General features: G+C 28.8%; 4 protein-coding genes across 6 annotated transcripts; 3 read left to right on the plus strand and 1 right to left on the minus strand.

Annotated features, from left to right (window-relative positions):
* Window positions 1–3,224: 3,224 nt before the first annotated feature.
* On the plus strand, window positions 3,225–6,757 carry LOC115709768 (uncharacterized). 2 transcript variants are annotated; one of them, XM_030637978.2, is made up of 5 exons: window positions 3,225–3,487; window positions 3,733–4,184; window positions 4,465–5,737; window positions 5,818–5,964; window positions 6,076–6,757. In XM_030637978.2, exons 2-5 carry the CDS (start codon window positions 4,131–4,133, stop codon window positions 6,570–6,572), a joined length of 1,971 nt encoding a protein of 656 aa, XP_030493838.1. In that variant the 5' UTR covers window positions 3,225–3,487; window positions 3,733–4,130; the 3' UTR covers window positions 6,573–6,757. The 2 variants fall into 2 exon arrangements, with proteins under 2 accessions (XP_030493838.1, XP_030493844.1); XM_030637984.2 differs by having other exon boundaries at window positions 3,272–3,487; window positions 3,736–4,184.
* A 965-nt stretch (window positions 6,758–7,722) lies between these two features.
* LOC115709784 (uncharacterized) lies at window positions 7,723–9,603 on the plus strand. 2 transcript variants are annotated; one of them, XM_030637996.2, is made up of 3 exons: window positions 7,723–7,903; window positions 8,061–8,366; window positions 9,254–9,603. In XM_030637996.2, the coding sequence occupies exons 1-3, from the start codon at window positions 7,738–7,740 to the stop codon at window positions 9,307–9,309; spliced, it is 528 nt and encodes a 175-aa protein (XP_030493856.2). In that variant the 5' UTR covers window positions 7,723–7,737; the 3' UTR covers window positions 9,310–9,603. The 2 variants fall into 2 exon arrangements, with proteins under 2 accessions (XP_030493856.2, XP_030493864.2); XM_030638004.2 differs by having other exon boundaries at window positions 9,257–9,603.
* A 1,669-nt stretch (window positions 9,604–11,272) lies between these two features.
* Window positions 11,273–13,849, plus strand: LOC115709802 (N-glycosylase/DNA lyase OGG1). Its single transcript, XM_030638028.2, has 3 exons — window positions 11,273–12,601; window positions 12,939–13,149; window positions 13,318–13,849. Exons 1-3 carry the CDS (start codon window positions 11,925–11,927, stop codon window positions 13,570–13,572), a joined length of 1,143 nt encoding a protein of 380 aa, XP_030493888.2. The 5' UTR covers window positions 11,273–11,924; the 3' UTR covers window positions 13,573–13,849.
* An 816-nt stretch (window positions 13,850–14,665) lies between these two features.
* On the minus strand, window positions 14,666–25,019 carry LOC115709796 (beta-galactosidase 16). The gene is made up of 18 exons (XM_030638016.2): window positions 24,311–25,019; window positions 22,412–22,507; window positions 21,794–21,906; window positions 21,335–21,401; window positions 21,147–21,239; window positions 20,385–20,528; window positions 18,595–18,689; window positions 18,345–18,450; window positions 18,176–18,260; window positions 17,980–18,098; window positions 17,215–17,379; window positions 16,947–17,128; window positions 16,126–16,217; window positions 15,934–16,043; window positions 15,646–15,852; window positions 15,408–15,553; window positions 14,966–15,326; window positions 14,666–14,876 (listed from the first exon to the last, which is right to left on the minus strand). The coding sequence occupies exons 1-18, from the start codon at window positions 24,485–24,487 to the stop codon at window positions 14,769–14,771; spliced, it is 2,466 nt and encodes an 821-aa protein (XP_030493876.2). The 5' UTR covers window positions 24,488–25,019; the 3' UTR covers window positions 14,666–14,768.
* Between the last annotated feature and the right edge of the window lie 1,678 nt (window positions 25,020–26,697).

Below are 26,697 nucleotides of genomic sequence, written 5' to 3' on the forward strand. Positions count from 1 at the left end.
ATTCAATTGATTGTATTGACATGCTTTATGTTAGATATTATGTTACCTTATAGTAACGTTCATAAAATAGATATATAATTAGTTAAATAAAATTAACACGTAAGAGTTTGTTTAGTATGCCGTATTATATCGTATTATTTTGTATAATATTATATTAAATTATATTTAATGTAATATTTTTATGTAAAACTATATGTGGTATTAATTTTTATAGACACCTAAATATATAATATTTTAATATAAATTAAAGTTTAACATAGTATTATATAAAAATATGATATATAATCAAATTCAATATAATACAATACAATACAATTTATATCTAATACGACGTTCTAAACAAACCCTAAGATATATAATTCGCGTGTAATTTTTTGGTATAATTTTTTAATGAAATATTTAAATCTTAATTTTTTTTCTAATTTAAGAGTGTAAGTTTGTGACCTTAATTTAAGTTTGACCCGCATTGAACAAAAGATTATTTTATTTATATATATTTTAATTTTTTTGTCTAGAGAATTTATACAATTGTCATTTTATTTTTGTGGTGGCCAGGAGATTTTATATTTTGATTACAAAAATTTTACTCTTTTTTTTTTTTTCAAACTAAAAAATAGAAGAAATGAAAAATACAATAGGAAGAAACAAAGCAAAAATATTATTATCTTTATCCACCAATCCATCTTTAATTAATAAATAGTATTAAAATTTGTATGTTTATGTCAAAGGATGACAAATATTAACAATGGTGGTTTTAAATAAGTATTTAGTAGTTACTACTAATCAAATCAAATGAAATGAAATCATAGTATTATTAGTATTTTTTTTTTTGAATGGAATCATAGTATTAGTATATATCATCATTATAAATATGTTATAGGTAATGTCTTATGTGATATATGTAAAGCGTGTTAGATGCGCGTACATACCCATATCTTTACTCTAGGATGTGCTACACCCAATCATTTATTTTATTTTATCTTTTACTTTTAGGAAAAAAACAAAAACAAAAACAAATAATAGTGATCTAAATTTGTCGTTAAATAAAAATAATAAAAAAATTCGTGTCGTGTAGTGTAGTTGTAAAAATATTTTTACTGACATTTTTATTTGTTTGGATTAAGTGTTTCAAGTTTACCATAGTCCCTTTTAAATGTTAGCTTGCTGTAGGTGATGTCATTTATGATAGGAACTCTCCAAGTGATTACTAATAACTTAATTAAGACAAATTAAGATATAAAGTTACTATTAGCGATACGTGATTTTCGAGATTGTCAAAATAATTAAAAGAATGAACAAAATATTTACATCATGTCACTACGCGATCTTTTTTTAATTATAAAAAATAATAAAAAAATAAAAAAAAAATTATAAATATTTAGGACTATCTATCATTACTTAAAAACAAAATCCACATGCCTAAAAAATTAATAATTGAGTGACATGTGAGAGTTATATGGCCCCTTAATTTATTTATTTTTAAAATTTTATACACGATTTTTTTTAAAATATTTTTATTATTTTTCAAAAAAAAAAAAATATTTTTATTATTGCCCTTCATATTTTTATTTTTATCTCTTTATCCCCCTATATTTTATTTATTCTCACCAAAGTTAAATATTCATTTATTTTGCCTCTATATATATATATTTTTTAAAAAATAAATAAATAAAAAGGTATTATGATAGTTGGCTCCACCACAATCTTATCATAAAAAAAATTCAATTATTAATCTTATCATAAGAAAAAAAAATCAATTATTAAGTTTAAATTATTCCCTTTCTAATATAAATTTATCATATTTTGTTAGAACCTTTTAGCAATAATACACATTATTTTATTCTTTAAAAATTTAATTTTTTGTGAAGGTAGGTTTATTCAAAACATTACATTCTAGATTTCCTACTTGTGATTGTGAGCCATATTTTTATGTTACAATCAAACATAATTATATAAATTTTCATTTAATTAATATTGGCATATAAAATAAATTGTTTGAACACTATTTTTCATATTATAAATTATTTTAAATTTATCAATACTTTATAAGATGTCTTAAATAATTATAACGTATATGACCATAAAAAAATTAGACTAAACTTATTTCAAAATAGCAAAATAATAAGAAATGCATCAATGCAATTTTTTTTTTTTTGTTTTCTTGAGATGTATTGTAGAAGAATCTTATTTTTTTTTTTTTTAACTCCAATCCATTACATTTAGAAGATTATTATGTCTTACAATAAAGTGTCACTATGTGAATAGTTAACAGTTCATAAATAATAAAAATTATTAGGTAATTATATAGTACACCTTCTACGATAGTAGTTTCACTACACTTAGGGATGCATATTTTCTCTATGGGGATGGGGCCTAGCGGGGACCTGCCCTTAATAGGGTGGGAATAAAGATTACTTTTTGTTCCCGAATAATAAACAGGGTAGGAACGAGGATGACACTCTCTGCCACTGTTTAATATATTAATTAGCTTTTTAATATTTTATATTTTATAATATGTTTATATTTTTTTTAGTATATTAGTACCATTTTTACAATTTTTTAAGTTATATTTTTGTATAAAATTAGTATATTGAATATAAATAATATGTTATATTTTTTTTTTTGTAATTTAATAATTTTTAAAATAATTTTTATTTTCATATTAGGAAATTCTTCGCCCCCACCCATTCTCGATGGAGAATAAAGAGGGATGAGGATTAAGATCTTTAACGGGAATGGGGATAGGAAAACATTCCCTGCAAATTCGTCATCTTGTGTGCATCCCTACTCTTATCTCAGTAACTAGTAATTTTTTTTAGTTTGATTTTTTTTCTATAATTGTATACGTTGTAAATAATTATAAATAATTTACGATATTAAAACTATTATTTAAATATTTTATTACACATAACTCCTTTTTTTCTTTTAATAAATATGCTAAGCAATTATTTTACCTTTATTTTCGATTTTATACACTATTCCAATTTTTTTCAAAACTTACATTTGGTCATAAAATTTTTTTACATACCAAATCATAAAATAAAATTATTAAACTAAAAAAATTCTCCACAATACCAATATATATCGTTTTTCCAAGGTAATAAATAAATATTAAAGTGTTTCAAAAAAAATATTTAAGTGTAATGTGGTTCACTGTAAGGCAACGATGGTCTCTACCTTTTAGCCAATGAAGAGGGTTGTAGAATTGGCTTCACCGGTGGGTGTAGAAGGGAGATATAAAAGACTGTCCCTTTCCCCATATTTTTCTATGATTCTCTCTAGCTGTTTCCAGCCAAATTCCATCTCCCACCGCTTTCTCTCTCAACCACACCCTTATTCTCTCTCTCTCTCTCTCTCTCTCTCTCTCTCTCTCTTGTCTATTCTTTCTCACTCTGATATATACAGCTCAATTATTATAGCAAAAAACTTATAGTCTCTGTTTACAATCATCTACCATTAACGATCTGGCAAAGCTCAGTTTCACAAGGTACGCTCTTTACAAAAAAAGCTTGAATTTTTTTTCATTTGGGTATTGCTAATTTTCAACAAATGTTGATGGGTTCATCTCAAGAAGTTTCTTTGAGCTTTTTAAGGATTTGGGTCTGTGTCAAATTGTGTAATTCGTAATGGGTTGTTGTTTAATTGTGATTTAAAAGGACTTGCATGGTAGTTGAATTGAAATTGATCATAAAGATTGTATCTTGATTTTGTTTAAATTTTTGTTTTTTCTAGCAGGAAAGAAAATCTTGGAACAATTTTAACATTGGAGAAAGCTTCTAAAAGGAAGCTTGAGGATATATAACTCTGGCCGATATTTTAGAGATCTTAGCTAAAGCCGGAGCTGGCATTTTTCCTTTGTTCTCCGGTCCAAGACTTTGTTTCAATTGGCCTCTTTCACTTGTTTGGTGTCTTCCCATTGATTATGGCTAAGTTTTGCTAAACTTAATTACTCCTAATGTGAACCTCTACTTGTGACAATGTTCTCTCTGTGGTAGAGGCTCAAAAGTTAACCATTAGAGATGTGAGAATCTATAGAACAATTTGCAAGAAAAAAAAGAAAAAATTATAAAAAAATCAGTATACAAAAAGACATTTCTTTTTTGGGTCTTAGATTTCAGACAGTTATAAAGATGGCCAAGTTCAATTGCTTCTCTGTGATTGGTTGGAAGAAGAAGAGTAGTAAGGTAAGAATATATATTATCAAGTTGATTGTTTGTCAATTTCCTATTTCAACTTCTTCCATAAAATACATGTAATTTATTTTTTATGGTGATCTTCTTTATAGCTACAATAACAAATGTGTGATGGTGTAACTATAATGAATACCGTCATAAAATGAATATTTTGGTATGGTTGAGAAAGACTTTGTAATAGGACGGGTAATTAGCATTCTTTTATGGGGTTTGTATTTGCTTTTGGTAGTTTGTGTATTGAACTTCTGTTACTTCCTATCTTTGATTTTAGGACAATGATGAATCTGCCAAAGTTGATGAGTTTAACCAAGCTCCAAGCACCCTGCAAATCAGGGTACAACAACCTTTGAAATCATCCACTTTTGGTGTCACAATTCCATTGGGAATTGATAAGAATTCTGAGTGTAATATCAAGGTGATTAGCCATGAGAGTCCTCCTGTTGGGTGTGAGGCTGCAGAGGTAGCCTATGAAGGGGAAGATGAGCATGAAGAGAACTCGTCGATTAAGCGAAACCTTTCCGATTTTGATCTTAAAGTCCATGAAAAAACCAACTCTGCTGAAGACATAAAGAGTGGATTTTCCAAATCCTTTGATGGTGATGTTGAGGGGGATGTTGATCTTATGCAAAGTGGGCATGTTAGTGATCCGGGGATTAAGATGACAGAGTTCTGGGCCTCCCCGAATCTTAAGCGTTCGTGTTCGAATTTGGAGACTAGTGATGTGCTTAGAAAGATAGCTGATCAGTTGCCTCCACCATCAAAGTCTCAATCTTTTGAACAATTGCATGAATTAGCCGAAAGAATGAAAAGAGATATTAGCTTTGGATCTCCTAAGTCTGTTATGAGCCATGGTAGTGCTGATAGAGTTATGCTTAAGAAGCACTCTTCAAGCCAAGTTCTTCCTTCTAGAAGCAGAAGGCTATGGTGGAAATTGTTCTTATGGAGCCACAGGAACACTCACAAGCCATGGACACCGAGACAAAAGGCGATATCTGCTGTCTTGAACCAACAAGGAGGGTACTCTTCAGATACTCTTGAACCAAACAGAGGTGTAGAGTTTAGTAAGATGGAGTCACCGGGTTCATTCACCGGAGAATCTCTGTTTCGAGGGAAAACAATCCATGAAGATAAGCAGAGTTGGGATGGTTTTCATACCGGGGTTTCTGGTTTATGGCCACAAAACCAGTGGCTTGCTTTCCCAACTGAATCATCATCATCATCATCTCCATATGCTAGAGTGGAAGAGTGGGTCAAACATCTTGAGCCACACCAAATCAATGAAGGCGAAAACAACATCAACAATGAGGAAGAGGAGGGCATTGTCTTCCCACCCGAGACTCCATCGCAAGCAAGGTTCCCGAACCACTCAACTAGGCGATCTGATATTAATCTTTCTGAAGAGATTTTACATGCCAATAGTGTCATTCAATCTCTTAATTCATCCTCAACTGTGGCTCACATTGCTGGAATTGGATTAAAAGCCATTCCCACCATTTCATGCTTTTCTAGTCTCAGATCAGTGAATCTCTCAAACAACTTCATAGGTAATAATAATGCTAGCATCAAAAAATTGGTTAGTCAATATTGTTTATTCCACTAGTACTGATTCTTGTCTCTGTTGCAGTTCACATAACGCCAGGATCACTTCCAAAAAGTCTTCATTCACTTAACTTGTCAAGAAACAAGATCAGCACCATTGAAGGTCTTCGAGAGCTGACTCGGTTGAGAGTTCTTGATCTCAGCTACAACCGAATATCTAGAATTGGACATGGTAAAACACTATGCCTTTTCTCATTTTATCGTCATTTTGAGTTCAGGGTACTATTATGTTCTATTTTGAAAGATACAGGGTCCAAATTTGATTTGATTATTCTTGTTTCAGGCTTATCGAACTGTCAATTAATCAAAGAGCTTTATCTAGCTGGGAACAAAATTAGTGATGTCGAAGGGCTACATAGGCTGCTAAAGCTCACAGTTTTGGACCTGAGTTTCAACAAGATAACAACAGCTAAGGCGCTCGGCCAGCTTGTGGCAAACTACAACTCTCTGCAGGCTATGAACTTGCTCGGGAATCCTATCCAGAACAACATCAGTGAAGATCAGCTGCGCAAAGCGGTTTGTGGGCTGCTCCCGAAGCTTGTTTATCTTAACAAGCAGCCGATGAAACCCCAAAGGGCTAGGGAGGTACTCACTGACAGTGTGGCCAAAGCTGCCCTCGGTAATGGAGGATACAACTCTCGTAGAAAGGCTGCGAAGAAGATCAGCCAAGGCGGGTCGTCTGGGGCTGGACACAGGACCAGGCACCGGTCTAAGAACCGAGCTTTGCAGCCAACACCTTTGATGAAGGCATCACCTGCTGTTGCTTCATCGTCACGTTAAGTGTTTTTAATATTTTGAAACTGTCAAAAAGGCAGATGTTTTCTTTTTGAGGGTTGCATGAACATGTTTTTGTTCAGTACTATGTGAACATCTTTGAAAGTTTGTAATTTGTTTGGAATATTGAGTTTGGGAGAGTTTATGTTTGGATTTTACATTATTGGCAATGCTTTTTTCTTTCTACAAAACCCGTTTACATTTTCCCTTTGGAAAATTCTGTGTGTTTTTTGGTACATTATCATTAGTTATAATTTAACTATATTTTAACAAATTTCAAAAAATTCTAATGCAAAATAGATATTACATTCTACTTTTTTTTTTGAAGAGTAAACTTTCATTGAAAATAATAAGAGGGTTAATAAATTATATAGAAAAGAAGAAATTTTTTTTTATCTAAACTAGTTCATATACTCGAAATACACCAACTCTTAATTCATGTTTACATAAACATGAATTAAAGATGCTTTAGGAATTTAGAAAAATTAGATAGCAAACTAGTAATAAAATTTAGGGAAGATTCTAATTCAAAATAAAAAGAGAATTTCTTAAAAAATACAGTAATAAAAGATAATCAATCAGACTCAAAAAATTTTATAGGTAGCACAATGTAAGAAATCAATCCAGTACAAGCACTAAAGCTACATAAATTTAGCTTATGCAAATATGTCAAATATGTGAACTTTCCTATAAGGAAGAAAACTAGCAAGAACATATATTATACTAATAAAAATAAAAAATGTAAAAGATAAATTTATCTCCAACTTAAATATTTGAAGAGAGATTTTGTTCGAACTTATTAAATTTTTATCAACTCAAAAAAAAAAAAATTAATATAGAACAATATCACTGTACAAAATTACACAATATCATATAAAAAAACTACCAATGTTACAAATAAAATAACTTATAAAATCAACACTAAAAAGAAACTTGAATAAAATTTGGCCATGTAAATGAAAATTGTAAAAGAAGTTATTAATATTGAATAATACTTTATAAATTATTCAATCTTTTTCTAAAATTATCATATAACGAACGACAAATCGTTTGATGTAAAAGAAAAAGTAAAAATGAGAAGGCACTGTCGTTGTTAGAGCAATTAATTAAACGACCACCAATTCCATCAAACGACAATGGAATAAATGACGACCAATTTCATCAAACGACAATGAAATACCATTTTTCTTTTTCTCAGAAGAAAAGAGAAGAAGTTGATCTGATCGCTTTTCTTTCATTCATTTCATATCAGAGAGCCACCGCCGGCCGCCATATCGTCACCGTCTGCGTCTTTCGCCGTTCATATCCTACCGTTGATCGCATTTCTTATAGTCAAGGTACAATCAAACCCTAAAAACTTGTTCAATTCAAACACTCTAGGGTTCAGTTTTAATTCTAATTTGGTTTGGAACTGATTGCGTATTGGATTTAAAAAATTTGAGTTCGAATCGTGTTCAAACTCTGTATGTAATCTCTCTGTTGTTTTGAACTCAGGTGTAGTAATGGAGGTTGTGAACAGAGTAGTGAACGCTGCAACGAGAGCCGCCAACAGTAACACGGTGCTAAATGTGTGTTTGGTAGGGTCGTTCGTGGTGCTTAGCGTAAGGTCGATGAACCAGCAGAAGGATATTGAAGCCCTAGAGGCTCAGAAAGATTCTCTAATCAACTCTAATAAGCTCCTCAAGAAATCTATTTGGGAATGGAAGCAAAAGCTCTATGCTGAGGCTGAGTCTGATTCCCCTTCGGTACCTCTTTCTCGCCTTAAAGCCATCTATGGTGAAGCTCCCGTTCCCCAAAATGGTAATCTCTCTTTAGCTTTCTTTTTCTTAAATTGTTAATGAACTATGTCATTCCATTTTGTGCTTTAAAAACCTAATTTTGATGGCATTTTGATTGAGAGTAGTGAGTTCGATTTTGAGTTTGTATGTGAAAGAGTTTATCACTAGCAAATTGGTGTCATTTTGTGTTGCTTTGAGCGGTCATTTTGCAAAAGCTCTCTTTTTGTTGTTGCTATTTTGTCTTGAATTGATGAGAGCATGGTCATGATCCTTATGTTATGAATGAAACTTGAAAGTTGCAGTGGCAGAAAAAAGTTTAACTTGAGAATCCTAGCTAGTTTAAAGATGTAATTAAAGATAATTTTACCCAAAATTTATAGAGCTAAAGGGTTGTTTTGAGTTGAGTGCTCAATGCACATGATATTTAGGAGACTTCATGTTTTTTCTGGTTACTGCACTTGTTTGAAATGGTACTTGAGTGTACCTGTAGTAATATAGTCTGTGTAGAGAAGTTATCTATTGAAATAGAATATCCAGCTTAGGCTTACTAGCTTGTGTAGAGAACTCAACTTCTAAAATAATGATCTCATAACTTGTAAATGGTGAACTTAGTATATGGATGAGGTAGCAAACAACAGGTTGATGACATGCATAAACACTCTCTCGATGAAAAATATGATGAGTAGGAATCGTAGTACTATGAGATGTGATTGATCAAAATGATTTGATTCAGTTATCTGCATGCCATTACTTGAATAAAATAAACGATAAGACATTGTCTTGCTCTAAAGTATGATTAGGTAGTTTAACAGGCAATAATGCAAGGTAGATTTTTGTTTTCAATTCATGTCTATGCTCAATGGTGTGAATGTCTCTTCTCTCTAATTTTGTCTACTTTTGTAATTATAGCAGGTAATGCATCAAAGGAAGAAGCTAATTCTACTGCCTCAAAGTTTGTAATATAATCTTATTCTTGCCATTCTTCAACAGAAGAACTGTTGATATTTAGATTCAGTGGAAGATTTTGTGTTGCCTTTAGAAGTCTCATACGCATTACATGGAGGTTGGTATTGCTGCTTACTTAGGTCTTGCATAGTGCTTATTAACTCTTTCATCTGAAAAGCTTAAACCTTGTTTTGGGTTTCGAAAAGATATCAAAACCATCATTGTGAAAAAGGTATGCTGGCTGTTTACATGAGAGACTTTGTTTGCTATATAATTTGATCACAGTGAAAACTGAAAAGGATTTTTATTTTCTACATTAGCACAGTTTCATTTTTATTAGTCTTACCCTTATATTTCTTTGATAGTTTTCTTCCTAAATTCATGATGAACAAACTTTTTGGTGTTCTTATCTTCACATGGCCAACTATTTAAACATTACCCTCATTTATTTAATAAGGGAAAAGGGAAGATAAGTGTGTGCATATTAATTAGCATATTGTCTCATTCAATGTGGTCATAAATTTATATTTAGCATTTGGCTGTTTACATGTTTGTGAACATTTTTTCATAAAAAATCATCTATTGTATATTAGTAATTATTTTTTTTTTACAATAAAATGCTATTTCAATGTAATTTTTCCAACACAAAATTACATTGTATTTCTATTTTTTATTTTTATTTTTATCTTTATTTTATTACTCTTTAATTTATACTCAGTTTTACAGGTCATATCCTCATTGTGTGCATTAAGAACTCTAATTTTGATAAATTATGTAAGGTTATTTTTGATACTTTGATTATAAAATATGATATTTATAAATTAAAAATATTTTAGAATTATATTTAGTTAATGTATGATAAAAAATAGTAGTTTTCAACTCATTCTTTCCCAATACTTAGGCGACCTATATCACATTTTAGTCTAGGCCTCTATTACTCTTATGTAGGGATAGAAATTTAACGAGTATTGCTACTGGACTGGTGTTCAACACTTTTTATAGGTGGCGTTTCACTATTGTTTAATGATATTTTATAAAAATTATTTTCTTAAGTTATATGAGACTCGATACTTAATTATACTAATAGCAGTATGACACCGAAAATAGTGCTAGACACTAATGGTGTCTTTTGGCAATTCTTAAATTTAACTGTAAGTATGAGCCCCATAAGTATTCACATCTAATGGGACGAGGATTCCTCGCCTAAATGGGAAACGAGATAAGGATGAAGGCAATTTTTTATCGTCAAATGTTAAACAGGACAGATATTGGGATATCACTTCATGACTCCTACTTCGATGAGGATCTGTTTAATTTTTTATTATTTAAAATATTATTTTTAATTATTACCCATATATCTTTATGTTCATTTTTTTTAGTTTATTAGTAAATTTTTATTTTAGTTTAAATTGCATTTTATATTTTAAAATATTAACATCTATATAATCCTTTAATTTTTATAAAATTAATCTTTTTTATTTATAATTTTTTTTATTTGGGTTCCATTTTTTGCTCTGAGCACTCTCCACATTTAGGGGTGGGCATTCGATCCAATTCAACATTTTTCTCCTCATCTGATTTAATCTAATTAGTAATTGGATTTAGAAAATCATCATTCGATCCAATTCAATTAAACTTCAAAATCCAATCAAATTCAATTCAATTACTAATTTAATTGGATCGGTTTTCTAATTGGATATCTAATTACACACTTAAATTTTAATATTAATACAAAATTATGAAAAAATACTTAAAAATTAATTATCACTTTTATATAAGTTTAATACTCTATACAACTAAAAGTTTTAAATAATTAAAACAACAATATTTTTAAGTAATAAAATAAAACAAAATATTATTAAAATAAATACACAAAATAATCAAGTGTTACAAATTCAATACAAAAAATATTCACTAAAAATATAATTAATATAAATTATATTTTTTAATATTTTTTATTATATAAATAAATATAAATGTAATTGGATTTGATCGGTTTTTAATTGGATTTTGAGATTGACATCCAATAACCAATCCAATCTAATTAAAATCCAACTTTTAGCATCCAATGGTTCAATGATGTTGCCCACCCCTACACATATTACCGAGGGGTTTATTGAAAAATACCTCTTTTATTGATCAATTAACCAAATTTACCTCTAATTTTATATTTAATTGAAACATACCTCTTTTTATATGTACTGGACCCAAAATATCCTAACATAAGGGAGTCACAGGAGAGTATATTGAGGTGACAGGGGTAAAATTGGTAAAGTGTTTAAAAAAAGAGGTAAAAATAATAGACTTTAAAAAAGAGAATAAAAATAAAAGAAGACAATATAAAAAGTATAGAGTGTAATTTTCTCATTTCCATCCATACTCCAATGGCCAATCCAAATGGACTTTATATTATGAAATCAATTTACAAAAATGCTATTTTCATATAACTATATTGAAAAATACCATATTACTTTTAAAAAGAAAAAAAGTTCTCCAATCTCAGACCGACGACCCTGAGTACTCCTCTTATTACCGTTACGGTTGAACTTGGCAAGAGAGAGAGAGAGAGAGAGAGAGAGAGAGAGTTGCAGAGATCAAATCCCAAATCCCAAATCCCAGAAAATATCACATTCTCATGCACTCACTGAAACTAAGCACAACCCTAATCATGAACAACAAGAAGATACCCATTCCATCTCCATCTCCATCTCCTCCCTTAGCTCCTCCAACCCCCCAACTCATTTCCAAAACCCTCCTTAAACCAACCTCAACCCCAAAATGGCTTCCTCTCAATCTCTCAAAATCCGAGCTTTCCTTGCCTCTAACCTTCCCCACAGGTCAAACCTTCAGGTGGAAACAAACCGGTCCTCTTCAGTACACCGGACCCGTTGGCTCTCATCTAATTTCCCTCAAACACTTACCAAACGGCGACGTTTCATACTGCCTTCACTCTTCTTCTTCTTCTTCCTCCAAAGCCGAGGCTTTAATGGCTTTGAGGGATTTTCTCAATATGGGTATTTGTCTTAGTGACGTTTGGGAAGTGTTTTCGGCTTCTGACTCGAGATTTGCCGAGTTGGCCGGACATTTGGGTGGTGCACGTGTGCTCAGGCAAGACCCACTTGAGTGTTTGATGCAGTTTCTTTGTTCTTCTAACAATAACATTCAGAGAATAACGAAGATGGTCAATTTTATTTCTTCATTGGGGAATCATTTAGGGACTGTTGAAGGTTTTGAGTTTCATGAGTTTCCTTCTCTGGAACGATTGTCAAGTGTTGCTGAGCAAGAGCTTAGAGAAGCTGGTTTTGGTTACAGGTACTAAATAATCCAACTGTGTACTAAATACATATATAATAAGATCATGATTTTGTGTCAATTAATATTGAATTGGAACCTTATAGATCATGTTATCAAGATTGGTGCTTGCATAGAATAGAAGTGAGAACTATTACATCCATAGGTTAGACCACTCATTACCAATTAGATTTGACTAAGTATCTATAGATATTATCAAAAAGTACACACTTTCTTTTCTGCCTAAATCTGTATTAGATGTAATTGTTTCATCATTCATGAAAATTTCAAATGTTGAAGCTTTGCTTCTATACTTTTAGATCACGGACTTATTTGTCTAAGCAAAATGATGAACCAGGGCTAAATATATTACTGGTACGGTAAAGTTGTTGCAATCAAAACATGGTGGAGGCCTAGAGTGGCTTTTGTCTCTTCGAAAGCTCGATCTCGATGAGGCCATTGATGCCCTTTTGACTTTGCCCGGAGTTGGTCCTAAAGTAGCAGCCTGCATAGCTCTCTTCTCTCTTGACCAACACCATGCCATTCCAGTAGACACACACGTTTGGCAGGTAAAACGACAAACATGGTTTATTTTTGAGTTTGATGATCTATGACCATGGCAACATGTTCTTCCTAGTGAATAAGTTCATCTTAAAGTTTCATGTCACTGTTTTCTGAGTTCTTAGCTCAATAACTTCTAACTTAAGAATTGTTATTGCTAATTATGGTTGAAAAAGATTGCAACAAGGCACCTGCTGCCAGAGTTGGCCGGTGCTCGCTTGACACCTAAGCTGTGCAGCCGCGTGGCTGAGGCATTTGTCAACAAATATGGAAAGTATGCTGGATGGGCTCAGACTGTACTTTTTATTGCTGAATTGCCGTCGCAAAAGGCAATTCTACCGTCTCATTTTTCGAATGCAAAACCGAATAAATCTGTCAAGAGAAAGATTACAGAAACTAACATCGCTGAAGATGGTACCGAAGAGCGATAACTCAAATAGTCAAATTATGGTTCGCTCCCACAAGGTTTGATATTCGAGTCCCTCCGGGCATTTGTATAGCAGTTGTTGTGGTATTTCGGTCCCCAAATATTGTAGGGTTAGGGAAGGCCTAGTTTCGGGTAAAAACATTTGAGTGATGATTGCTAATTCTTTGTAACCATGAAATTTGTCAGATTGTTTTGGTCCTGGAAATCAAACATCAATGTAAATGTAAGTTTTCTTCTTAAGCAAGAATTACAAAACTATAAAGATTGTGTTTGGTTTCCCATGATTGCTTTTACTTTGTGATTATCAGCTTGGACTAACATTTAGGACTCTGGTTGGCTTGGCTTTTAAAAGCTGTTTTTAGGCTTCTGAAGCTTCTGTTATTGGTTAGATAATCAATGAATTTTAACTTTTTCGCTCTAAAAAGTAGGATTGTTCATCGAAACCGAAAAATTGCGGTCTAAGTTTGGACCGCGACAATTTGAACCACTGTAGACCGTAATTGGGGAAATCGTTTTTAGTGGTCTGGTTAATCTGGACCATTTACCGCGTAATCGTTCAATTGCAGTTCGTAATAAATAATTAATGATTAAACTGGACCGGACCATTTATAATAAATAATTGATTTATATATATTTTATATGACTGTAAGTATAATTTTGAACTTTTTTGTGTGTCAAGTTTTTTTATTCTATGAATTTTAGATTTGTATATTATGTTTGATTTTTGAGAATATTTTTACATTGTTATTTATATATTATAAATTTATTACTTAAATATATATTTTGAAAAATAAAATTAAAAACTTAGTAAAAATAGTACAATTACTTAAAAAAATATGAATAATTATAATTTTCACTTAAACCGTGGTTTCGAACCAAACCAAACTGTTCTTAATGGTTTGGTTTGAAAAATTTATTGGTCTGGTTTGATTTCTAATATTCAAAAAATTGTTATACTAGTTTGGTTCAAAAAATATGAAAGTCCAAACCAAACCAATCCGTGAACACCTCTACTAAAAAGTTTTTTTAACAGAAGCCGGTTTAAGTAACTTTTTGAAAAAGAGCTTTTTGAAAAACTAAAAACAGAAAGCAGAAGCTCAACCAAATAAGACTACACCTATTTATTATTTGGTAATAAAAAAACATTGAATATAGAATCCCCTTAAGAGTATTTTGTTTACATTTTTATTATATGCTTCTTCATTTGCATTGTGCATCAACCACCAGAGTTTTAGATAGTCCAGGGCATGGATCACCAAAATTTTCACTTGTTGCTGAGATGGAACAGCTCCCCTTTCCCAAACAAGCCTGAAATGTTGCCATTACAAAACCAAACAATTTATATCAATATGACATTTTCTTTGAAACTTTAGTAATGTAAGAGAAAGTACTCTCACCTGTTCAACAATTGTTTTGGAATTAAATGCATGACAACTTCCTTGTGCATAGCTTTCACAATTACCAGAAGGGGTACCATAGCTTGCAAATAAGATATGGGAAATGTTCTTTCCCCGAGGACAACGGAGTTGAATAGACGGCGACACCCTTTTGAGACTGCGGTGTTTACCGTTCTTTCCTTGTCTTTCCTTCTCTTCTACCCATGATCTCACTGGTGGTAGATGAGATTCAGATACTAGTCCACATGCTCTTGCTCTTAAAACTTTGTCTATAGATATCCCAAGTGGGTTCCCATTCTCTTCTTCTAAAAGTATCAACAAGTTCTTACTAGGCTTGAGGAAAGACCTTGGAACATTGTACCTAATAAAGTAACATGTTAATAATTTATTGAAATTGAGAAAGTAACACCAAACACATTCAATGTAGAGAACTCATTTTCACCATGTTTGAGATGGTTTTCCTTTAGGTGTGTGGAAAGAGACCCAATACCGACCGATGCCCTGACCGTTGATCCAAGCTTGACCTTTTCCCATCGAACCAAGATTCAAGGCAAGAGGCTCATTCCCAGTTGGTGCATCAAATTCAATCTGCCATTTAACAAAACAGAAAAGTCTGACCAGTAATTTTTACAAAACAGAAAATCCAAAACGATATTTAATACAGAACTAGTAATCGATACCTTGTACCATGTGAGTGGTTGTGTTTGATTAGTCAAGCTACCAAACTTGTTCCATTGAACATTTCTTGCTCCAACATCTGAATAAATTTCTAGTTTCTCACCTACCAACCCAACCTGATAACCCCATGAGTAAATTCTAAGATCATTGTCTTCAATAGTTACACCGCGGAGTCCAGCAACCTTGCTCTCCATATAAGCTCCTGAATCCTATAAAATTCAGTTTTATTAGTAACAAAACATAACAAAAAAAGGTAACAAAATTCAGAAATTGTGGTTGAGATTTCATACCACTAATCCAACTGTTTGACTAAGTAAAGAGATATAGTTCATCCCTTTACCTAAAGCAATGGTATTCTCAAGTGAAAATCTTGGATTTTGGTGAGAACCATGTGCAGCTCCTAAATGTTAGTATACATAAAAAAAGAGTAAGGAAAAGAAAAATAAATAAACACTTGACAATTGTAGTTCAAGCTTTCTTGCCTATGAATTTTCCATTTACAAATGCGCGCAAAACATGTCCTGCAGATTTTACGACGAGCGATGCTTGAGGGTTCGGCGAATCTTGCTGAAATCTGCAGTTCAAGCTCATTAGTTTGGATTGAAATTCTCAATTGTAAATGGATTTTCAAGGCGTATAGAATCAAAATATAGTGTTGAGTAAGTGTAATTGTCGAGTTTTATAACGGTGAACTCAATACGATAATTATTTATAGTGATCTTGCTATTGTGAAAGATTATACTCACAATTAGGTTAAATTTTCTAATTAAATCATGCTAACTTTGAAATTCAATTATACATTCAATCACATATCTTCATGACATTATTATACACTACAAAAAATAGTTACGATAAATTTTTAGTCATAACATAAATTCTTTGTGACTAAATATAATTTTGTCACAATAAAAAGTTACTTGTGACTAAAACATAGTATTTAAATTCAAATTATCACTAATTTAATTTTAATCACAACAAGTATTGTGACAAAAAACACATGTAGTCACAATAAATTATAATTTTTGTGACTAATACTTTTAGTCACGAACCTTTTAGTCACAACATAAGAATAATAATTTATAATTAGTCACAACTTTTTTACTTTTAGTCATAAATTTTGTTATGACTAAAAGTAAATTTTTTTTATAGTAACATAAATATATATATTTTTTTTTACAATTTTGGTTGTTCTAAAAAAGATGTATAATGTAAAAACAATACGAAAACAACGGGTTTTCCCTCTAAAAAAAATAACAGTATGCAAACGATCATTTTTAATAACTTCAGTTGAGAGAGGTGTCACCTGAAAGTGTACCAAAGATAATCAGATTCATCTTTAGTTGTGTTCATATGTTCTAATAACATGTTTGCTCTCAATGAAGTTGTGTCAAAGTTTGGAACAGTCTCTTTGAACACTTCCCATCTCAGTTTCGAATCGAAATTTTCGGTTGGTACCATTGTTCTCACACCATACTGTGCACTAATCTGTCACAAGTTCTTCTAGTTAAAAATCCATGTATTAATTCATCAAATGATAATGAAGTGATTTCTGTTTTTTTTTTGTTACTTACCTTGGCAGTATTGAAAGCAATGTTCTTGCAATCTGGTAAAATACTAATGGAATTATGAGGCAAAAAATATGAAACATTGTGAAATTGGACAGTGACATCTTTCATGTGGCTGTTCACTAAGAAAGCAACACATTCTTCTGAGTTGTAATCTCCATACACATAAGCCTTCAAAAACAAGTTTCAACAAATATGATTATAACAAGATTTTCAAAAATACACCTATTGTAGTTGTCTAGTTTTATCCTTTATAAAGTTTTTTGTTGCAAAAATACCCCTTCAAATATTACTATTTTCACAAAAGATAATAATAAAGGTTATAATAACAAAGACACCTATGCAGGTCGACCCTGAGACTTATTGAGCCTTAGGTAACAACAAAATTATGGTGCATTTTTAAAAAAATGTACGATATTTTCAAAAATTACTAATTAAAATATGCTTATTTTTAAAATATTTTTTGTTTTTGTTTTGTGCTCTTAGATTGAGTAGGCCTTAGGCACAAGCCTAGCCCACCTTAGTTCAGGCCTAACCCTGTAATTTATGGGCCGCAATGTAAAAGTTGCCACTTACATTTACATAAAAAATATATATTCCAGAAAAATTAGACAATAAAATCTAAGTTAAAAATAAAAGTTCTGATTTATTATTTTTCTTTAATGGAAAAGTGTTGGACATGTAGGAATATTTTTTTAATCTTAAAAGATAAAAAATATATATATATATATAGAAGTTAAGTCAAAAGAGACCGAAATTTAGTGATCTTACTTGGTGTAGGTCATCTAAAGGAAAAGAAGTTTGTTGTTTAGAAAGTAAAGTCTTTGAGCATAACTTTATTACAGCATGTAATTCCTTAAGATGACCCCATTTTGGTTCACTAATTAAACCTGTCAAAGTAAAAACAAGCTTAATAATAAGATTATCTCATATCAATTACTAAAAAAAGAATTAAGAAACTACTTACCATACTCATCAAGAGGAGCTTGATCATAATATTTGGTTGTAACAAATGCAGAGGCAGTTCTTTCAAAATTGGTTCCTCCATGATACTAAAATTTTGAACAACATTTTATCATAAGACAAAAAACATTTGATTAATTTTGATCTGATACCACATTTGAGTTAAATCTTACCATATAGTAATTTACAAAACTACCCTTTTTGGCAATGAAGAGTGCAACATGAAAAGCAATATCTTGTGCTGGTCTAATGTATTCTTCATCACCAAATGCTTGATAGCTTAAAACCAAAACAAAAATTAAGCTTTAAGAAAATATTGGTTAATAATTTCCATTAAATTATATTTTTGTTTGATCTCGATTAAATTATACTTTTATCTGATCTAGACGTTATTAATTTATATAAATTTGAAATTTTACTTACAAACTTGTCCAATTTTCTGTCCAAAGAGATGGCTTGTTAGGAGAATTTGGCCCTACAAATGTCTCTCCACACCTCATTCCATTGCATGTATTAATCTGAATGAATATATATATATATATATATAAATATATATACATATATATTAGTGAATGATTAAAAATTATACATTTTATGGACGAAGAGAAATAAGATGACTCACGGTGATCTTCAAAAATACGCTAAGCAAATAATTGGTTGGATCACAAGTTTTTGTGACTCTGTTGATTTAACGAAGGAGCTAGTAAAGAAAAGTTTGACTATGAGTGAGGAGGGGGTCTCTAACTACTCTTCTGCTCAAGGGGACCCTTTCACAATCACTGGTTCCACTTTGTTGGTGGATGAAGCTGTCTTAGAGGAATCTAAGTTATTTGGTGTAGGGGCCATTATTATGTCAGCAAATCTTACAGTAATGGTTGCGTTAAGCAAACCATTACGATGTTAATATTGTAGATTAATCTTAAAGTTTATTGTGTTCAGGTAGTGAACAATAGTATCTCTAAAAGTTTGAGGAGTTTGACAATTTAATTACACTGCACTAAAGACTACTATTAACCAAATGATTCTAAGTAGAGGAGTATAGATTATGTTAGTCTCCTTGCTCAGTTTGTACACGAATTATAATTTTGTCAGTTACTAACCAAAGTGTTGGACTTTGGTTAGTATGGGGTGTTTAGAGTTGTTTTTTCTTTTATTGCTTTACTGTAATTTTAGATTGGGGTTAGAGGGTTTTATTTGATTATTTAGTATCTTTATTGCTTTTCTCTAGTTTGTGAATAGTTTGTTTTCTAGACTGTAATAATGTGGTTTGTTTGTCTGTTGTTTGGTTCTTTATAGGTAGTATTATTATTTTTCAAGCTGAAACTTTTGCTCCGCTGACTTGACTAAATTGGGCTCATTCGTGTGGGATTCCTTAAAAGCGGTTAAATCTAATTCTCTCTCCGTAGTTATGGCTATCAATAACAGGAAGGTGTTCGCAAATGAGATGGGTGTGCTGTTTGAGGATATCATAGCTTTATTGTCTAAATTTCCGATGGCAGTTTTGTCTCATGTGTCCCGCAAAGATAACACTGCGGCCATGGTTTGGCTAAACATGCCATTAGGCTAGACAATGAGTTATGCTGGTATAAAAAGGTTCCAACACCGATTGTTGAAGTCTTCTCAGGATTGTCCTAATGTGATCCAGATCACATTTTTCAAAAAAAAAAAAATTATAATTTTTTACATAATTTATGCAAAAATATGGATTTTCTTATGGGGAAAATTAAAAAACATTGAAAAAAAGTAAGGAGGTAGATTACTTAAACTATTTTTCTTCTATATTTTATAATTTTTCTTTTGAATTTTTACAATAAAACCATATTTTTGTAAATTTTACCAAAAAAAAACCATAAAAATAAAAATTCTCCAATATATTATGAGACATTGGAATACATATTAGAATTGTTTTTATAAATGAATACGGTTGTCTCTCCTTTCAATAGCTAAATCATTTAGTTATACCAAAAAGTTCCCATATTTTCAAAAAATTACTTGTCTTGTAATTTTTGGTAAAATTAGTGGTATGGATTACTTTACATAAAAGCCCTTATGACACATTTTTAGTCACTTATTGGTGGGTCAAATTTGAAACTTAGCAATCAAAAATGGGATGATGCTGGCTGGTATTATATTATTTATTATAAAATTTGAATTTTAATTAAGGTAAAAACTTAATAAATTAAAAAAAATAAATAGAAGAAAAGAAAACATACAATTGGATCAGGAGCATCATCTTGTTTACACATGACCCATGGGACACCAGTTTGAAGCCCAACAGCCATTGATGCAGCCCATTTAACATAAGACACTCCCTTTTCATGAAAAGCTCTTTCTACTGTATTGTACTCATTCTCAATCTAAAATCAAATTCAATAAATTCTAAATAACTACATTATATACTACTGCACAAAAAACATAGCAAAATTATGTAATATATCCCTAAAGTGGTATTTTGGTAGAGTCCCTTTATCTTTCAGCATTTAATGACCCTTCATCATTTATTTTTGGCATTCAAGAATTTTTTTAATATTTTTTCTATGATCTTGTATGTCATAATTATTTATAATAAATTATAATTTTTAAAAAATTTAAAATAATTTACAATAATAAAAATAAAATTTATGTAGTTGTTTACCAATGTATAAAAAAATAATCACGCATGCAATAATATATTTAAACTTTATTTTTATACTATAAACTATTTAAATTTTTTTAAATTTTTTTTAAGTAGTTCTGAATAATTTTATTGTACAATAAACTAAAAAATTCGCTTAAATACTGAATTAGATGTACTATAAATTTACTCAAATATATATATAAATTTATATGACATATTTCAAATGTAAAATTGAAAATAAAATTTCTTGTTACATCATTGATAAATGTGAAATCAATTCTAACAACCAATTGAAAAATGGCTAAATTTTGGTTAAGATATTTTATAATTATTGCATTGTTAATATTAATTTAATTACCTGTGATATTATAATTGGTCCACCTTGTGAAGCAAAAAGTCTCTCTTCTTTCATCATGCTTACAATTTTATTTGTGAACCTTTGCATTTGTTCCTGTATTTTAAGACAATAATATTTTAAATCAATTTTTGTTGTCTCATTATTCTAATTTGAATTATATATATTCATATTTATTTATTTATTTATACCTTGAAGGGTTCATTATCAGTTCTGTAAACAATGCCAGGAATATCATGTAACCAAAAAGGCAGACCCCTAAATCACCATAATTTTAAGAAAAATAATTAGTAGAAATAAATATATTTAAATCATTCAGAAAATAAGCTTAGTTTCTTCTTTTTTTTTTTTTGGTATAAGAATGAAAATAATATAAGGAAATTACAAATTTTATGGGTTTTTATATTTTCTATGGAAAAATATAATATTTTTTCAAAAAAGTTATGTTATCGGAAAAATTAAAGAAAATATTAAAAAATATAGAAAAACCAAGTAAGGATAATCAGTTGCCTGTTTTCTTCATATTTTTTAACTTTTTTTTTTTCTAAAAATTTCTCATAAAATAATTTTTTTTTTTTAGAAAAAACAACGTATACCTTAAAACTTATTTAAATGAAAATGGTAAAAGCAAGAGTGATTTTTAGACATACCCATAAGACCATTCACTCTCAATAAAAGGTCCAATCCTAAGGCTTGCATAGAGGCCTTGTGCTTGAATTTCCTTAATGAATTTTACAAGGTCTTTTCTTCCACTAAAATCATACTACAAAACAAATCCATTTGCAAAATTAATTAGCATAGTTTGTAGAAATAAATTTATATATATTTATGAGTATGTGTGTGTGAGATAGAGAGAGAGAATAAAGAGGGAAATAAAAATCAACATATGTTTATTTTCATTTCTTTGTATATGAAACAGTTAAAAATAAATTCCAAAATTGTATGTTGCAAAAAAAAATTAGGAATGAGTTCAGCAAAATAAAAAAATTGGAATGATTGTATTTTTTATAATCAAGTGATAAAAATGGTCATATTAATGTAGTAAAATTTCCTAAAAAGAAAATAATATTGTAGTAATAAAATAGGCCTTAATCAAGTTATTTGTTAATTTTTATTTTTATTTATTTATTTTTAAAAAAGGCTGTCATAAAAAGAGAAATTGAGAAAATCAAAATAACAATTCCCAAGATATTATGTACATGGAAGACCAACCAATAATGAATAATGATTAATTAGAAAGATTTTAGTAATTAATAATTGTGAGTGACCTGTCCTTGTTTGGGTTCATGGATGTTCCAGAACACATATGTCTGTATTACATCTAAACCTCCTTCTTTGGCTTTACCAATCAGAGAATGCCACATCTGCACATCAACATTTTCATATTTTTATACAGAAAAAAAAAAATAAGCAATATTCTCATTATCTTATATATTAGTGAATAATGATGCAATCACATATATATGATATGTTTATAGTTACTTTTTATAATTCTTGATTTTCATTTTTGGAAAAAATCTCAATTTCTGAATTTTACCAAAAAATAAAAATCATTATAAAAATAAATCTATTTTGACCAATTGTATAGAGAATGGTAAGTATGGACTATGAGACATTATAAAATGTTTTATTTTTAATTATAACAAAATTTATCAATAAAATTAAAAAAAAAATTATGATTAATTATATATTTTTATATTGTGGCTAAAATATTATGAATCATAAAAATTAAAATTTATTGTGACTGATGTAATTTTAGTCACGATACTTGTTGTAACTTAAACTAAATTATTTAGTTAAACTTAATTTTTTGTTGTAATTAAAAATCACATTTAATTACAAAAAATTTATAATGTTGTGACTAAAAAATTATCATTAAAAGTACTTTTTTTTTTTTTTTTTTTTTTTTTTTTTTTTTGTAGTGAGAACAAATACATTATCAATATATAGGAAAATAAACAATTTCATTTTTTTTTAATACCTCAAATTTTGTCTCCCAAATTGTACAATTAATTAATTTCTTACTATTTTAATTAATGATATCACGAATTGATAAGAATATATTTTAGTATACTATATTTTTTTCTAAAAAAATAAAAATAAATTGGATTTTGAATGTTATTTTGCTAGAATTAGATTATCATTAATAATTTATATTAGAAAAGAAAACCAAAGATGTGACAACATAAAAGAGTACGTACGTACACTCTTACCCAACTTACACCTTATAATAATAATAATTAATCTTATATATCCTATAATAATATGAGTAGAAAGGTATGGATTTATTTTTTATTTTTCTATTAAAAAAAGAATAATCTATATTTATATGATATATTATCATGGAAGAGATGTTGAGTTATAAGGTTTGTTAGGAGACTTGGATTTATATGAAAAAGTGGTAACAAACTATATAAGTACACACAAAATAAAAACAAAGGCAAAAAAATAAAGTATAAGAAGAAACCATGTAGTTTGCATCATATATATTATGAGAAAATTATTTTAAATAATTAATCAATATATATATTATTTTGCTTCCTTTTTTGTCCAAACCATTCTATCTCTACTCTATCTATATATATACCTATATTTTTATGTCTCTTAATTTGCACCCATATTATATGCCTCTTAATTTGGACCTTAAAATTCAATCAATAGGAGAATATGTATTCTACTACAATATTTCTAGTTATTGCAATTTTCATGATCAACCAACTAAATATAGGTATATATATATTTATAAAAATTAAAAAATGTAGCATATATAATAGTACTAGTAACGTGATTAATTTTAAATATTTTATGTGATTATAGATATAATTTAATAATTTTCTATTTCTCTTTCCAAGTTCGAAATCACTCTTCTAATATATAAAAAAAAATCTTATAAGTTTTATAGACACACAAAATATTGTTCTTAATATACCAACTACTCAACACACAATGAGAATTAGATGATTTCAATGTATAGTACTTTACTCTTCTCTCTCTCCTTCTATATTATTATTTTGATCACAATGTAATGATTTAATTATACATTATATATTGTTTTGATAACTACAAAGTTTAATTGGCATAATTTAATCAAAATCACTAAAGAGGTGCAATTAAATATATATATTATTATTAATAATAAAAAAGAAAAAGGAAATGTGATTTGGTACCTGAGGAGTTGATCTTGGATAATGAATAGAACCAGAGAAAAGAAGAGTATGTTGGCCATTGATGATCAAAGATCTTCCATCATAACTTACTTCTTTCCCCATAGCCATCTCCACTAACCCTAACCCTAACCCTAAATATACCAACAACAACATTATGTACCACAACTTCATCTTCATCTTAATTATAATTTCTCTCTAGATATATGTATATATATATAATGTTAGAGATACTCTCAATTTATATTCTCATTATAAGCTATATGTATAAATATATATATCCAACTACTCATTGTGAGGAAAGAGAAAAACAAAAAGTGTAAAACAAATTGTTTTAATATCATATCATATATATTTTCTTTTATTTTTTATGGTAAGTTAATTATATTATATATATAATATTTTTATATATATACCATATTAATTCTAGCTAAGCTATTGCTACAAGAATGAAGTGGCAATTTTTGTATGTTTCTATTATTATTATTTTTTGATTTGATTTGATTTTGTTTCTTTAGTTATGGAATTTAGAAGGGGCTAAATTTGTCATTTTAAAGCATTGATTTTTTTATTTATTTATTTTTTTTTATTTATTTCTTGTTTTATTGTAAGTGCATGGAATATCAAATAATATGGGAAATAATTTGGGAGGTTGCATTTGGATATTTAAGCTAATAAATAACTTCAAATATATATATGCAAATACATCTGTCACCAGTTTCTGTAGATTTATTACATATATATCATATATTTATTTATATTTATTGTATTTTTTTTTATATAAGGAAGACATATTATTATTTAATTATTTTTATATTAAAAAAGGGTATATTTAAAATTGGGATTTTATGCCCCTCTCTCTCAACCAATATAAAAGAAATTCCTCTTTGTTAGGAAGAAAGTATATTATTATTATTATTATTATTATTATTATTATTATTATTATTATTATTATTATTATTATTATTATTGTGGGAAATTTAAAAAAAATATTTTTTTATGTTTTATTTTTAATTTTACGGTTTAAAGTTTTTATTTATAAAAATACGTTTGTAAAATTTTAAGATTATAAAAATACTTTGCTCAACAAACAATAAGAAAACAATAAAAAATTAATCTGATCATGATCACGACAACTATAAAATAATTAAAAATAATTAAAATTCAAAGCAATTTAAATAACGGTTTATTAATTTTATTGAAGAGATATTTTTACAAATAAAAAAATTTAAAACAATTTTTTTTTCCGTATTGATGTGTGTTTATAATTTTTTAAATTTTGGACTATTATGCTAATTTTTCTATTATTATTATTATTATTATTATTATTATTATTATTATTATTATTATTATTATTATTATTATTATATTGAATATAGTAATTCTATCAAAATGTATTTGGACTTGTTAAAAAAAAAGTGTATTTGGGCAAAATAATCAAGTTATTATTATCACCTTACCCACTTTAGTTGTCACTTAATTACTTCTTTCTCCTGAGATTTTAACAAGATTATTGTTATTCAATAAGCTTTAAACCCACAAATTTGTCTTACAACAAATTTCATCAATAATATATCAACTCCTCGTATTACACCCTTTTTTTTTAATATATATATATATATCTTTATATATATTAAAAATGTCTATCTAACGACATTTCTTGGTTTAACAGAATATACTAAGAATATTCTGTTAAATTTAACGATGTTAATAGATTTCATCTCCCGTTAACAAATAAATCCAATAATTAAACCAAAAAATTAAACAATCTTTTTTTAAATTAAAAAAAAAAATTAAAAATTAAAAATTTCAATAAACCCAGAATATACATTAGCGATATCTTCATATTATTATATTATATTCAATAAAACGATGGTTTTTAAATTTCAAATTAAAATTTTAACTAATTATTTATTCAAATTTTTATTATTATTATTTTCAAAATATTAAAATAATAATTTTAAATAAATATCTACTATAATAAATATCTAATTTGTGAATAGTATCAAGCCAACCTTAGTAATGTTTTCTCCTCAATATCGCTGGTGATTAATAAAAGAGGAGAATTCTAAGAATGAGTAATTCAGAGAAGAGAGCCAATGTGATTTATGAGCCTTATATTGATCCAGATTATGAATTTAATTAAGGTAACTAATGCGATTTATTGTATTCTTTCTCAATTTTAATTCTTAGCCTTAAAACAAAAAATTATATATTTGTTATTATTCATGATCTCGAGTAGTGCTTAATTATCTGGATTATTTGGTTAATTTGGTGTTCGTTTTAGGGTTTGTATAGACAATATATGATACATGTTCATATTCCACACTTATAAAGGTATTTTCTTTCTTAATTATTAATTCTTCTATATTTTTTATTGCCACATACTT

The sequence above is a fragment of the Cannabis sativa genome, chromosome X (genome assembly GCF_029168945.1).
Source record: "Cannabis sativa cultivar Pink pepper isolate KNU-18-1 chromosome X, ASM2916894v1, whole genome shotgun sequence".
Lineage (NCBI taxonomy): Eukaryota > Viridiplantae > Streptophyta > Magnoliopsida > Rosales > Cannabaceae > Cannabis > Cannabis sativa.

Bases quoted from the DNA above. Each gene is read 5' to 3' on its own strand.
- LOC115709784 (XM_030637996.2), top strand. From the start codon at position 7,738: ATGAAATACCATTTTTCTTTTTCTCAGAAGAAAAGAGAAGAAGTTGAT. The intron at 7,904-8,060 runs GTACAATCAAAC...TTTTGAACTCAG, and splicing joins TCGCATTTCTTATAGTCAAG to GTGTAGTAATGGAGGTTGTG. The intron at 8,367-9,253 runs GTAATCTCTCTT...TTGTAATTATAG, and splicing joins AGCTCCCGTTCCCCAAAATG to CAGGTAATGCATCAAAGGAA.
- LOC115709768 (XM_030637978.2), top strand. From the start codon at position 4,131: ATGGCCAAGTTCAATTGCTTCTCTGTGATTGGTTGGAAGAAGAAGAGT. The intron at 5,738-5,817 runs GTAATAATAATG...TCTCTGTTGCAG, and splicing joins TCTCTCAAACAACTTCATAG to TTCACATAACGCCAGGATCA. The intron at 5,965-6,075 runs GTAAAACACTAT...TTCTTGTTTCAG, and splicing joins AATATCTAGAATTGGACATG to GCTTATCGAACTGTCAATTA.
- LOC115709802 (XM_030638028.2), top strand. From the start codon at position 11,925: ATGCACTCACTGAAACTAAGCACAACCCTAATCATGAACAACAAGAAG. The intron at 12,602-12,938 runs GTACTAAATAAT...ATGATGAACCAG, and splicing joins GAAGCTGGTTTTGGTTACAG to GGCTAAATATATTACTGGTA. The intron at 13,150-13,317 runs GTAAAACGACAA...TGGTTGAAAAAG, and splicing joins TAGACACACACGTTTGGCAG to ATTGCAACAAGGCACCTGCT.
- LOC115709796 (XM_030638016.2), bottom strand. From the start codon at position 24,487: ATGAAGATGAAGTTGTGGTACATAATGTTGTTGTTGGTATATTTAGGG. The intron at 22,508-24,310 runs GTACCAAATCAC...GTTGATGTGCAG, and splicing joins ATCCAAGATCAACTCCTCAG to ATGTGGCATTCTCTGATTGG. The intron at 15,327-15,407 runs GTGAAAATGAGT...TTACTTTATTAG, and splicing joins GGAAAACCATCTCAAACATG to GTACAATGTTCCAAGGTCTT.